The sequence below is a fragment of the Podarcis pityusensis genome (assembly GCF_964106645.2).
Source record: "Podarcis pityusensis genome assembly, chromosome: 6".
Lineage (NCBI taxonomy): Eukaryota > Metazoa > Chordata > Lepidosauria > Squamata > Lacertidae > Podarcis > Podarcis pityusensis.
In genome coordinates, this window is record NC_138030.1 from 60689310 (window position 1) to 60703460 (window position 14151).

General features: G+C 39.8%; 1 protein-coding gene across 10 annotated transcripts in view; it reads left to right on the top strand.

Annotated features, from left to right (window-relative positions):
* Positions 1-14151, top strand: part of NFIA (nuclear factor I A) — a 413608-nt gene that overhangs the window by 347716 nt on the left and 51741 nt on the right. For 9 of the 10 annotated variants that reach the window (XM_081011813.1, XM_081011811.1, XM_081011816.1 and 6 more), the window contains exon 7: positions 4536-4664. The exons of the other annotated variant lie outside the window; for it this stretch is intronic. In XM_081011813.1, the coding sequence (XP_080867939.1) occupies positions 4536-4664 (129 nt within the window). The remainder of the gene's footprint in view (positions 1-4535; positions 4665-14151) is intronic. 10 annotated transcript variants of the gene reach the window in all.

Here is a 14151-nt window from a genome sequence, read left to right on the forward strand (position 1 = left end):
TACTAAGTTGTGTTGGAGGTTTGCGAACTGCAGAATTCTGAAAGGCCTTCCTGGGAGACTTCATCATCTATTCCATGACTCCACTAACCTCTGATTCCATTTTTGCTTGCATTTGTGCATTTGGTGGATGGACATGACATGCATGAGTTGGAATGAACAAAATAGCTTTATACTTAGGAAAATGACACATGAATGAAAATTTAGACAGCTTTAATTTGGAAAAATTGTTCCAACTTATAGTAATACAAAATTGGTATGTGTACACCCATCAAGATCAGTATTGTCTAAATTTTCTTTTTATTGTATACTATATTTAAACTATTAACTAAAAATAGAGTAAGGAACATATTGTTTTCTTGAAATAAAATTATTTTGTTCTTTTTATTGCTATTGTGAGCCTGAGAAACATAGCTAGTTTAATTTAGATCAAGTGAGAACTGATATGGACAAACTGTTGTGCATTTCAATGAAAAAGCAGAATTAAAAAACACAGCAACCCAAAGTTCCAGCCGTTGAATTTGTTTTAAAAACACATAACTTTCATTTAACATTAGTGAAGTGTATTTCCCATTACTTCTACCACTAAATATTGACAGAAGATAAAACCATGGGAGTCCAAATGCTTCTAAGGTACCTTCACACTAGGGCAGTTAGAACATTGTAAGTGGCTGAAAGTGCTTTAACATTCATATGTACTCTTCTTAAAATGTTACATTAAAGCACTGTAGGCATGGGTTGTACCATTAGATTGCTTTACAAGAAAACCATTGGGTGCCCATTGAGCTAATATTCTGGTGCCCCCATATGCTTCAGGACTAGATGAATTGCAAAGGCACGTAGCCGCCTCCAAACAATGCTAATCCATTTGTGAATCCAATGCCCTGTAGTTGCCACTGCAGTATGCATCCCAAAGAGTAATGGATGCTTAATTTGATGTAGACTAGTACAGGAACTCAAGTGCATTTATAAATTGCCACTATAACTAAATGAAAGAGGATATTCTCAGAAATATGCAGGCTGTGGGAGTTATCTGACTTAGTCATAGTCAGAGTCCATTGAATAAAATGGACTTAAGTTAGTCAAGACTAAGTTATGTCCATTGATTTCATTCAGTTTACTCTGTGTATTAGTCAGATACCACATGATATCAGGAACATTAGCATAAGATGTGCTAAATTAGCATTTTGGTTTTAAGTTTATTTTTTAATTGCAAATACTGACAATCTTTGCTATCTTGAGAATAATGTCATGTGGCTGTGATCATTTTAGAAAAAACTAAGTTTATTTTGGCTTGTTCCTAAAACTTTTCTACTTGCATGCAAGCTCTTTTCCTGCTTTTATTAACCCATTCAGAGAATGTTTCAGTTCTGCTGCTTAAACAGAGCACCATGCTCATGCACCATAAAATGTGAATGATGCTATTTGCTTTGCAACATCTAACTTGTCTTCCATACCTTTCCCTTCTTAAAGGACAAAATATTTATTAATAATAATAATAATGTTGTTTATATACTGTACACACTTGGTACTTTCAGTGATCTCTTATCCAGAGAAATTATTAGGTCCACAATTCCTTAGCTACAGTCATACAGCAGCATCAGATTCTGCTAAAGACCATTCACTAGGCCCTAAAATATGCTTTTAGAAATTAGCAGTTCTTGTTCAGTCCCTCAAAACATTTAAATTAAATTCTCAAAATTTATGTTCTTCATGTTCTTCTGAATGATGAAGCAGTCATATTTTTGGATCTAATGGGTGCCACCACTTACATTTAATTAATAGATTATTCCTGAAGTCAAGTATGTCATACAAGCTGTCAAACACTTTTTTAAAAAGCCACCTCATTTAATACATATTATTATGAGATGGTTGTAAGAGATTTCAGTTTGCACATTTATACTTTACTTTAAAAGGCTGCACTAAATTATATTAGTGGTCCAAATTCAGAATAAGTTTGTTGTGCTTAAATGTCATTGAAATCAACTGGGCAACTAATTTATGTCCATCATTGCAATGAAACTAGCTTCCTCTGGATTTGGACCAACGTGCATGTAATTTGGAATATTCAGTATTAAATACTTATATCACATACATTATCTTAGCAGTTCTTACAACTCAGAAAGAAAAAGCATCAGCTCCAATAAAGTACCCAGGGGCTGAGACCCCCTACTGAGTTGTGGTGGTATTTGAAAGCGACTTCTTGATAAGTATTCATGCAACACAATTCTCTGATGCCCCTCCTCCCCAAAGGAAGTCTCACTCTGTTCATTGGAGCTTAATCCCAGGTAAATGTGCATAGGACTGTATTTTAGCCACTAGGCTATACCAGCTATCATTCAAAAAGGTTTTCCCCAGTCTGGTGCCCCTCATAAATTTTTGGCCATGAACACCCGACCTCATATTTCTGTAATTCAGTAATCCCAATATGAATTGCTCTTCTTGACCACATTTAGACTGTAATCCTGAACACACTTACTAGAAAGCAAGCCTCTTTGAACACTGTGTCTTACTTCCAAGTAAACATGCACTGCATAGGATGACACTGTTAAAACTTAGCTAATATGGCCAGTTAGCAACCACAAGGAGAACAGTTGATATTTTCTGTCACTACATAGGTCGTGATTAGAATTGCCTTGTGTGAGGTTGAGCAACTATGGCCTTATAACTTTTTGACCCAGTGCACTTCTGTTCTGTCAAATTTTGACTATGAACTTTACACAGTTTGTACAGATCTCTGTACCCACCCATTGTAAAAATGCTATTATCTAAACTATAACAATCAGATTTGTATTGCTTAGTAATTTAAAACAATAAAATCCAACACATCAGTTAATATAGTAGTAGAGTTAGGAAATGCCAACAGTTTAAAAGGAAAACCATACAAGGTATTAACGACACAATCCTATTCATGTCTACTCAGAAGTAAAGTCCCTTCAAGCAATGAGAATCCTGTCCATTTAATGTATTTGTTATAATATGCATGCTGCAATCCTGTGCATATTCATCTGGGAGTTAATCCCAGTTCATCCCAGCAGCATGTGTATTATAAAGAATACAGTAATAATACAGGATTCCCATTGCTTGGAAGGAGTCTACTTTTTAAATTACCTCACTGATTTTCTGTTCTGATAACGCTGCCTCTCCCTTTTTGTATATCTATGTGCTTGTGCATACAGACACCAAAGATGAGAAAAGTGCATTGTCTGTAGCCTCTGTTTATCAAAGATCTTTTAAACGGAACATTCATTTATTATGGATAAATTGTATGCACGAAGTACGGACTACAGACTTGATATTAAACCAACATAAAAATTAATGGTTTGTATCCAACACTCGGCGAGTGGAACTTCCCTTCCTTTCCCCATGCACCCCTATAATCTGCTTGGAGGATGGTCCCCAAACCCTCTGGAGCAGATTTTGAGGGTGTATGGGATGGGGCTAGAGGAGAGAGCTTCCATTGTGCAAGTAGCAGGACATCAGCATTGGCTAGAACCCCATCAGTCGTATCATTTATATGAGCAGAGACCATAGCTCAGTGGCAGAGCACACATTTTGCATGCAGGAAGTCTAAGGTTCAGCCCCTAACCTCTCCAGTTAAAAGGAGGCAATTCTGAGATGAATGGACAAATAATCTGTCCTGGCATAGTGTAGTTTCCTATGCTCCTATTAGCATCAAACCTGATGATACAATGTCAGAAGAGGGTCTTCACTTCTGTGAAAGATCTTTTTTCCAGTGAAAGCCTCTATTAGTGGTAAGTTTTAAAACAAACAATTTCAATATTATAAAATACCATTCGGGTTGCGCAACACTAAAAGGCTCTTTAAATTTTATAAATAAAAAATCTCCCACACAATGGGAAATGGATGCTGTTTGTAACTCAGAAACCTTTAACGCTGCAGAAACATCTGGAACTCTTCAAGGCGTTCATCCAGTCCACCCACCCAGTTCCCAAAACACTGTCTCAGTTTTGCGCATATCCCCAGAACTTTCCTACCCTTGCCGCCAGGATATATGTACATTTCACCTCACTCTCACTCAAGGGTTTAACAGAAGCAGGAACCTGTGGGCAGGAGGCAGATCTACTCTTGGTGTTCAGCCTCTGTGGTTTCAAAACTCTGGGCAGTTTATGAGACATATTCAGCACCTGTCCATAAGCCAGAACAATCTCTTTAAAATGGATATATAAAAATGTATATATAAATCTAAGCACTGCACCTACTGTAGTTTGAAAAAATGTAAAGAATAGGGCCTAATAAGAATGCTAATTAATAACATGTCAGCAAGTTTCCCTCAGAGATTTAAATATATATATATTTGGATGCATCTTAATATATATATTTGCCCGCCAGTGATGGCCACCCTTTGCCCCCAAAGACAATCATAAATAAAAGTGAACCTTCAAGCTTGCTGTTGTATGCAATTTAATTTGTCCTTTAAGTTTTTCTATCTACTTTCGCACCCCCTTTCACAATGCATAGGCTGTTGTTCCATGACCTAGCATTATTAAATTGCACTTATCAATCATTCTTGCCAGGAATGCCATCGCCAACTCCATTAAAGAAGTCAGAGAAGTCTGGTTTCAGCAGTCCCTCGCCTTCGCAGACCTCCTCCCTTGGAACGGCATTCACACAGCATCATCGACCTGTCATTACAGGACCCAGAGGTGAGGCCTTACGAAAGTGCACCAATGGGCTTGGACTTTAACCATGGTGCCCCTAGCCATCAGGGTGTGCTATATGGATAGAGTTGCTGTTTCAAGTGCCTGGTTTCGGATAGAGAGTAAACGAAGCTTAGCTACCTTAGTCTGATCTAAAGTGGTTTTGATTGCCTAGCAGTCAATCTGAAGAAGGAGTGTGGCTGTGTTTTGATTCAGAGTGAATTATATTTTAATATTTTGGGGTATAAGTCTTAAGTGTTCACTGTGTCTCATTCAGCACGGAGCTATGCATTCTATTGCTTCATCATTTTAATCTTTCAACAATCCTGGTTTTTCATTGTGTGACATTTTGTATTTAGTTTGTAGGATTCATTGTTCCAGTCCACAGGCCCTCATCACCATCGTCTTTTAAGGTTTTAGATGACTTTTAGTAGCTTAGTTAGTTTTCATCAGTGTATTTGTGGGTGACTTAAAATAAAGCACTTGACCGCTCGGTTTCCAAGGGGTGAATAATTGGTTAGAAATAGCTCTTCAGATTGAAACAGAAAATGAGGAATGCTGCATAGTTAATTCACAAAGACCACGTCTGTGCTTAGTAACAAGGTGAGGAAAATCACTTGGTTTCTGAGTCATCCAAAATTTGAGGAATTTGCACCGAGGAACTTAAAGAAATACCTTATTCCCTGCTTAGTGGCATTCATAAATAAACTTTTGTTCTTAATAGCTTTTATCCCAGACGATCACAAAATAAAATGCCCAGTTGTGATAGAATTATGCTTCTTCCTGCAGCATTTTGATTTATTGGACATACTAACCTGTTACACATATAACACTTCCTAGGTATAATGTTTTTGATAAACAATATGTTCATATTAGACATGTCTACTCAGAAGTAAGCCCCACTGGGTTCAATAGAGCTTACTTCCAGATAGGTAGGTATAAGAGTACAGCCTTATTGTCCTCTAAATTGCACTAGTATAAATCTATATGTAGGCCAACCAAAGCATCACAAAATAGTGTGCAAGCTTTAGAGGTCTTCAGAATGTTGAAAAGTTTGTAAATAAAAGGGGAAGCTGAAGGCTAAAGAATCACAGCCAATATGAGGGCTGAAGCAGCAGTGAGGTCAGGTCTGTCCGCCAGTGTATCTGCCCTGCCCTGACCTCGCTTCCTCTTCACTGTCTCCTGATAAGCAGCAGTGACTTCACTGCTGAAAGGTTATTGCTGTGCCTCCATGCAACCAGGTGAGCCACCCCTGCTTTCAAAGAAGGCTTTTAAGGTGCTACACAGATATCAGGTGTCTCCAAGACCTTTAGTATAAACTCAAAGCCCACCAAATAGCACTGGTGTGCAAGATGCCACCACTCTGAAACTTTGCATAGCTTTCAAAATTATTCAGACCGAGCAGAATGGAATTATTTGCAATTAATTAGGTAGCAAGTTGCTGGGAGGCAAGCATGCATTTTAAAAATGCTCCTGATAATTGGTGAAAATAGAAAGGTATTTGTAGGATCAAAGTTACATTAACAGCGTATTCAGCTGGACGCCAGCTGACTCTGAAACTCAAGGGCAGCCTAGACCCGGCTCCACCAGAGTATTGCAGTGCCATAGCTAAAGTGGTATAGGCAGGCTTAACATGGTGACGATGCTCCGTCTGAGTGCTGCTGGTCCAGAAAAAGCTTTCAAGCAGTTACACTGTTTTGGCTTTGCAAACATTTGTCCAGGCTAAAGGGTAGAGCCACTTCTAGGGACCTTAGGATCCAGTGCTAGTCGGTATAGGTGCCACACTTTATACTTTCTTACAACTTTTAGACATTTCATCCTGCCCTGGAATTTCCTGAACAGAAGTAAGGGGCAAGATGCCCCCTAGAGTCTAGTCCTTGATCATCTGCAACAAGGCATAACTTTGGGCTTTTGTATATATTTTGTCTTCCAGATACACAGTGGCAAGTTCTTAGTTAAACCAACTGATTACTCAGTGGGGCAGAACCTCACCAATAGCCTTGTGGTGGAGTCATTGCCACTTAATCGAGGTGGCCAGGCCAGGGTTGTGTAGATGCCCCACTGGAATCAATACAGCACTCCCACCAGTGTGTCTGCACAATCTCAACCCGTAACTGGCAGCATCCTGGCAATTGGCAGCAACCCCAGAGTTCTAATTCTTATGTGTGCAAATAATAGAAAGTACCAAGGTTATATCAAAAAGTAAACCAAAAAATAAACTACTGCAGAGTGGGGGGGGGGGGGGGGAGAGAAAGCAAATATGTATCACGCCCACCTATTTTATGGATTTCTCAATCATAAAGCCCTTATCAAGGTATTTTCAATAAAAATCTTGAACAGCTATAGAAGAAATCTAGAAAATCTTTCTGTATTTCTTCAGCGAGCATTTTCTCTGAAAAAGTTCTGTATTTTGAAGGTGTATTGGTCAGAATGGGCATCTACTGTTTTCTGCCCCTGAAATGGAGGTTCCCACTGCATATTCTCACGTATTCGCTGTCTGTTGCTTCCATCAGAAAAATCTGGTGGCATGTAGTGAGGTTTCTGGGTGTTCTTTTAAACTTAATGAAAAGTGGGGGTTGGTTCAGACACACTCCACTTCCCCCTGCGGCAGCATGGATTAGAAAGAAAGAGAAAATGATTCCATAGGCACCAACTCTCTTAACCTGGGGTGGGGTGGTAATTATCACCAGGGGTCACAGCTGGGTAGGGAAGGGATAACAGCCCTTCACCACACCACATCCCTTCACCACCCCTACTGATAATTAGGTAAAGGAAAAAATTGAGACATAAATGCATGCTACACATTAAGCATAACATGTAGTTTGACCCTGATTTAGCAAGTAAGTGTCATTGTTCAACATCAATGGGCTCAAACCATCTTGGAACCTTCAACAGCAATTTCAACCTAAGGAGGATTTATGCATTCTTATCCCTGGATTTCATGCTCACCTAGTCAGATTTCAAGAGGCTCCATTAAATTGCTCGCTGCCAATAATCATGTAACTTTCTGGACTAGTTTTGCATTTGCTCAATACAGTACACTTTTAATGTTTGTTATTTGTTAATTCTCCCCTCCTTCCTCTCAAAGGAACCCTGTTCCCTACAAGATAATAGCCCCAGGCATGTGGAGATAAAAATCTTAGCTAAAGGTAGAGCTGACAAGCTGGAGAACATGTAATGGCCATAAAAGTTATAGAAGTGTATAGATGTAAATAGAGTTATCAAGGCTACATATCTTGGCAAGACATGGCATATCTACACTGAGAACCTGGTGTATGTCAACATGTATGTGACTGAAGATCGGTCATAGACAACACCTTCTGCCCAAACATGAAGCTATTTGGGTTTGTTGTTCCATGGGGGATGGGATGGAGACTTCCTGGAAATTAATATCTCCATGTATCATTACTTAGATTCATCCTATACTGTGGATATTCTCATAAAGGATGTGTGTGAATGCTTCATATATTATTGGATAAGAGAAAGAGGGTGTTTGGATATTTTCAACACCTGAAACAAAGCCTAAGCACTTGTAACTTTAATTCCTACTTGCATTTGTCCCCTTTCCCTATTATCTCATGTATCCATTTCTGTGTGAACTTTTTGCTGTCCACCTTTTTCTAGACTTTTCATATTTCCTTTCCTTACTAAATGTTGAAATACAGTTTGTAACCCTCTTGGGGCAGAGACCTGTATTCTGTGGATTTAGCCTAAAACATTACAGATAGGACTTCATTTGATGCATATATGCAAACACTTTCTGTGAACATTTCTTAAGCCTGGACAAAATTACCTGGCAGTCCAGTTTTCTTAAATTCTAAAACACTTTTGTTTGCAAAGCACCAGATGCATGAACATGGCTCCACAATACGATCTTGCTGCTACAAAGAGTTGCTGAATGAAACAGCAGGAAAGCCATGGCTCTCATACAGAAAGGAGCAAGGCAAAGACTCCAGCAAACACCTGTGCTATAGAGAGCTGCATGTGGGAAGCTGAGCCCCATGGCAGTGCTCCTCTCGATTATTCATCACAGCTGTGATGTAGCCATCTGAAAGAGAGTGTGGGTTTGGCTATCAAAAGTATCAGCTGAGCAGTATGCACTAGTTCTGTTGTTTTATTGCCTGCTTTGTCTGTACTTATCCCAGGCAGATGAGGCATCATACTAGCGTTCGATTTAGGAATGGATATCCACGATTTTCTGCTCCAACAGCAAAATGTCATACATCCATTCACACATGCAGGAGGTAGATAGTTTCAAACAGACCTCTGTACTTCTAGCTTGTGTGAATCTCTAATTTCCAGCAGAAATATAAGCACTAGTCCAACAGAGCTGGAGCCTTTCATTGACTAAAGCTCTTCTCATGCATTTTAACCCTTTTATGTTCCTCTTGAGGGGGGCGCATTTAGTGTTGTGCCTTCTTCACTCAACTATGAAGCTTACTGTATCATTGTGAGGCAGTCACTATCTTTCATCTTATTCTGACTCACAGGGTTCATTCAGGGAACTCAGAGATACCAGCAACAATAGCTTAGCTGCACCAAATTCCACCAGATGCCATTTTCCTCCCAATAATAAATCTTTAAAGAGAAAGGTGCTGATTTGAAACATTCCTGGAAGTAACATCCAGTGCCCTGAAAAATCTTATTCTGTCCTGCTGACTTCTTCCACTAATAACTTTAGCTGGTTGAAATCACTGACATCAGGAACCAGAATTGCATTCTCTTTGATCCCTGATGTCTGTAAGCTGCGGCCAGGCCACTTTCTCCTGCCTGGGTATTGAGATCTGAATTCTCACTGGCTCTGAATATCTGAGATGTTAAAAGGAAGATGGGCTTGGGGGCACAAACCAAAATCACCCCCCTTCCAACATTTCCCAATATGAAGGTCATCCTTTGACTCTTTGTGCACATCGCACCAAAATATGAAGTGGGTTTCTAATCGTATTCAGTTTCATGGTCCTGGAGTCAGATTCCTCAACTTCAGGCGAAGCTCTCAGATGAACCTGTAGGGCCAGTTGCGCCTGGCCTGAAGATGTGATACTGCTCTCCTCTGAGAAGGACTCCACTGCAGAAGACCCAGGAAAACTTGAAGATTCCCTTCTCCATTGCAGTAGGAGATTACTGGAGAAGCCTGGTTCCTTTTAGGAAAGCAGCATCTTGCAGCACAAGCAGGGCTGAGGATTGGGCTGCACCTCCTGCTGCTACTGCTATATAAGGATTCAGTTTAAGCCCTGTTTCTTGCTGGAGGAACTTCTGAGCATTATATTACCCACAGCACAGCCTGAACTCTGCCTTGTATTCATATCTAAACCTTGTCCCACCTTGCCTTGTCTTACATCTCGTTTGGGCCTTGCCTTGCCACTCTGTGGACTCTCAGGTGAGCACAAAAACCTTGCTGTGAATGATAAACAGTTTTGTAGGGAGATGTCTTTCCTCTTTTTTTGGCATTGCACATGGCCACCTTAGTAAACGTGTGTGATCCAGACTATTAGGTTATCTTGTCAGAGCTCTAGGAAGCAGCTTGTTGCAGAATCTGCTGTCATAGACCTGTTGGCATCTTGTGCTTTCAGGTGGCAAAAAATAAGTTGCCTTCAGTTGGACTGTGGGAAGCTGAAGGACTAAATGAATGGATAGCATTCATTGCAGTATATTGTTGACTTTTTAAAAATTGATGAGCTACAGTTGATGCTGTTCTCCTAAATTTTCATCCATATCCATAGTGTATCATCAGCACATGCCCAACTGAAACTGTGCCTACCACTTTCAGAACCAACAACAACATAAAATGTCATTGGAGAGTAAACAGTGCATGGTTACCATATGTGGTTGCTCCATCTACTATTGTCTTCGACTGGTGAGGCCCTGAGGCTCAACCTAAATTGAGCCATCAACACTATTTTTTCTCCTCTTCGCTTGTTTTTTGAAGATAAGAGGCAATTGTAGGCAGAGAGGGTGAGAAACTGACAAAGAAAAACACTGTGCAAAGCCCCTGATATAAATGGGTATTGGGCTCACCACCAGCACCCACACTCAAGTAGCTGCTGGGCAGCCTCAGTTACAGGTGCCTCCTCCGTCAGCTCCCTATCTTAAATTTCCCACAATTCCCCAGAATGCCTGAAGAAGCATTGCCCCAGTGCCTTGTGGAATGTAACTGCTACCTGCTCATGGGATAGGGACAGGAGTTCCACCAACGTAGGAGGGGACCCACTTTTCTAGTGTCCCCCCTCAAACCTGGAGTTCCCAGGACATAACATGTTTAACTGTGTCTCAGATGTGAAAAGTTTGAAGACTACTGAATTAAATATTATGACAGCTGCTGGGGAAGATATTGCTATAGGATTTGATTAGAGACTCTTCCCTGTTCTGACTTACAGAATTTGTGCTCTTACATTCCACTCTGCAAGCAAGACGCTGGCAAATAGTTAAACCTAGACCTAAATAAAAGTCAAGAACCGTGTAATTAAAACTCTACCTTTATTGGATTTTAAAGAGTTGCCCTGTGACATAGGAAATATTTAGATGAGTAGCTTATTTAACTGATTTGTATGTGAGTGAACAGCTTAGAGGACTACTACCCTAAATTAACTATAAGGCCACCCACTGAGATTGCCTCGTAAAGGATCCTGATTGCTTAGCTTCATTATATGCAACCATTCAATAAAATGCTAGATAAATGCATAACTAAAAGCTCTATTACACTAATAATTTGCACAAAGATAGATGTGTGGGACACCATGCTGGGTTAATTTGTCATCCCTGCAGCAAACTTCTAGAGATGGCCTTTTTAGTGAGGAATTGTGTTAATATGTTGTTCCACTGAGGACATGTTAGAGCAACAAGATGACTTGGTCCCTTAATCTTTTAAAGAGGCAAAAATGCCCTGAGAGGAAAGTGGCAGGGAGAAGAATGGGGGTGATTAACAAAGTGGACCTAGATTTAAAGTTACCCTGACAAAAGAGACTCAATTCCGCCTATATAAGGGAAGTGGGGAGGACAGGAAGAGCGGGGAGGCATTTTTTTTTAACACAGTAATAGGATTTCATGCATATCTAAAATAATAACATAAAAATTGAATACTCTTAGACCACAGTATTTAGCCTGCTCTTTTGCTGATTACATATTCAGTTTCGTTGCTTTTCTTTGATCTGTCCATGGAGTTAAACTGTATGCTTTGAACAGAGTATTGAACTGTAGTATTTTATGCTAAATTTCCTTTTATGCTAAATTTTCCATCCTGCTCAGACATTCACACACCAAAGTCCATTATTATATTTAAATCCAGGACCCATGTTTAAGCACCAGAGCTCAGGATTTCCAACCTCTCGTATTGACAGAACCATAAATCACATTAAAGTTAAGTGAATTACTGTACCATGCAACTATAGCTGTAACAATGTTTATGTAGTATCAGCTTACCATCTGCAGAATGGAAGTGAGGAGAAACACTGATATTCAAAATGGGACTAGGAGTCCTAATAACTTAGCAGCAATCTATCACTCTGGATTCATTGGTTCCACTAATATACCCATTTTAGTATCAAAGCAGAATTCTATCATTGCACAAACAAAATATGACATTATTTTACAAGTTTTTATTTAATACACTGCATTCAAGTGTGAAAGAATTTATTTTTTGAAATTTTTTTGTTGAAGCTACTAATGAAACCCAGTACAGACAGTCTGAATACGAGCCTACAGTACATAAGATATTTGGTTGGATTTAGACTAAGTCATGCTTAGTGCAGACTCATTGAAAACAAGCCATGACTAACTTAAGTCCCATTGAATTGTGTGGGTCTACACAAATATTTCTGTATTCAGTACTTCAGGCATAACAAACCTGATCTTTTTGATGGTGACACCCATCGTCCCTGAACATTAGTCATGCTGGTTAGGGCTAATGGGAGTTGGAGACCAGGAACATATGGGAAGCCACAGGTTCCTCTTGACAGCTATAAGTAGAAAGAGTATAATTTTGCTAAACAAACAATTGCAGCAGCAGCAGGCCTTAATCTATCATGTTCTTTATTCAAGAGGTTGTCAGGAGTCCATTGAGCTCACCCAAATATCTGAACAATTCATTTGGCAATGCATAGCAGTTTCCATCTTTTCAGCAGAGTTTGTTACATTTTAATGCCATCCTTCCTCCAGAAGCTCTGGGTGGCATTAATTGTTCTTCCCCACTCAGTAACCCACTGAGTGAAAATTGTCTGATCATCTTCAACCTGGGCCCAAAGTAGCTAGTTGCTTTAAAGCTAAAGAAACAATGATCACTTGGCAATAGTTCTTTGTTGAAGGCTACCATAGAACCTTGCTCTCATCTTAGCAGACCTCCTTCAGCTCTTTGCTTCAGTAATACCAGCTCCTTAGTTAGATCTTCGGCTTCCCTTTAGAAGTCAACCTCTGCTGCTCACTGCTGTCCCTTCTATCTAAAGGAGTGCATGCTAGGCACAAGAGGGTACCAGCCTCCAAATCCTAGCCCACACAGGCCTCCTCCCTCATTTAAACATGGTTGCATGGAGAAAAAACTTTGGAATGGGGGGAGAGTTAAAAGTCTGGAGAGACAGACTGTTTGCACAAGGGAGGGTGCAGAATCCCAGCTTCTGCCTCTGTGGGGAGAATTAGGCCATCCTCATTTGCATGTCATTTAGGGTTAGAGAGCAGTTTAGCAAGGTTATGACAGAGATAGACATGTAGAGGAGAAATGGGCTGACTGAGGAAGTCCTGGCAGAGAGAGAGATGCTTATCCCCAAAGCACACACCCTCAGAAACCGTGAGTTAACCAGCTAGTCCCTCTCTTTCAGCCTAACCCTTTTCACAAGGTTGTTGTGAGTATATAATGGGGTGGAGGAAATATGGGTATGCCACACTGAGAGCTCCTGAAGAAAATGGGATAGAAATGTAATGAAATAAATGAATGAATAAGATCCTAACATTGTTCTGTGCACAGTCTTCATTTAGGTCAGCTTCCATATAAATCAGAAAATAGTAGCATACCCTATGTCTTTTATTTACCGCTAGTTGCTCATCTGAATTATGTGTATATAAAGTTACATTCAATGAACAGAAAGTGTAAGGCTGCAGGGTTTTTTAGAACTGCTGAAAGAGTTAGATGTAAACATTTTATTTAAGCACATTTGAATAAGAATAAGCTAGAACAGTCTTTAAAACCTCAGTCCTTCAGAGGTGCCTTGTTAGTTGGTGCTTCTTTTAATCTTTGATTGGTAGAATGTAGGAAGAGTTGGGAAGCCAGTTGTGATCCACCTCCCATATCTGTCGGTGGCAAAACTACCATTGATTAATGGAGCTGGATTGTGCCCAAAAGCTTTAATTTTTTCAAGCTGCTGGTTCATACTTCTGTTCTGTACCTCTTGAATTGCATTATATATATAGAAGTTCAAGTTCCCTTCAAAACTCCTGGCCTTTTGCCAGCTTTCCTTATTAAAAAGTCACTCTTCTTATTTCTGATCAACACAGCTGTTGCAGAGCGTTT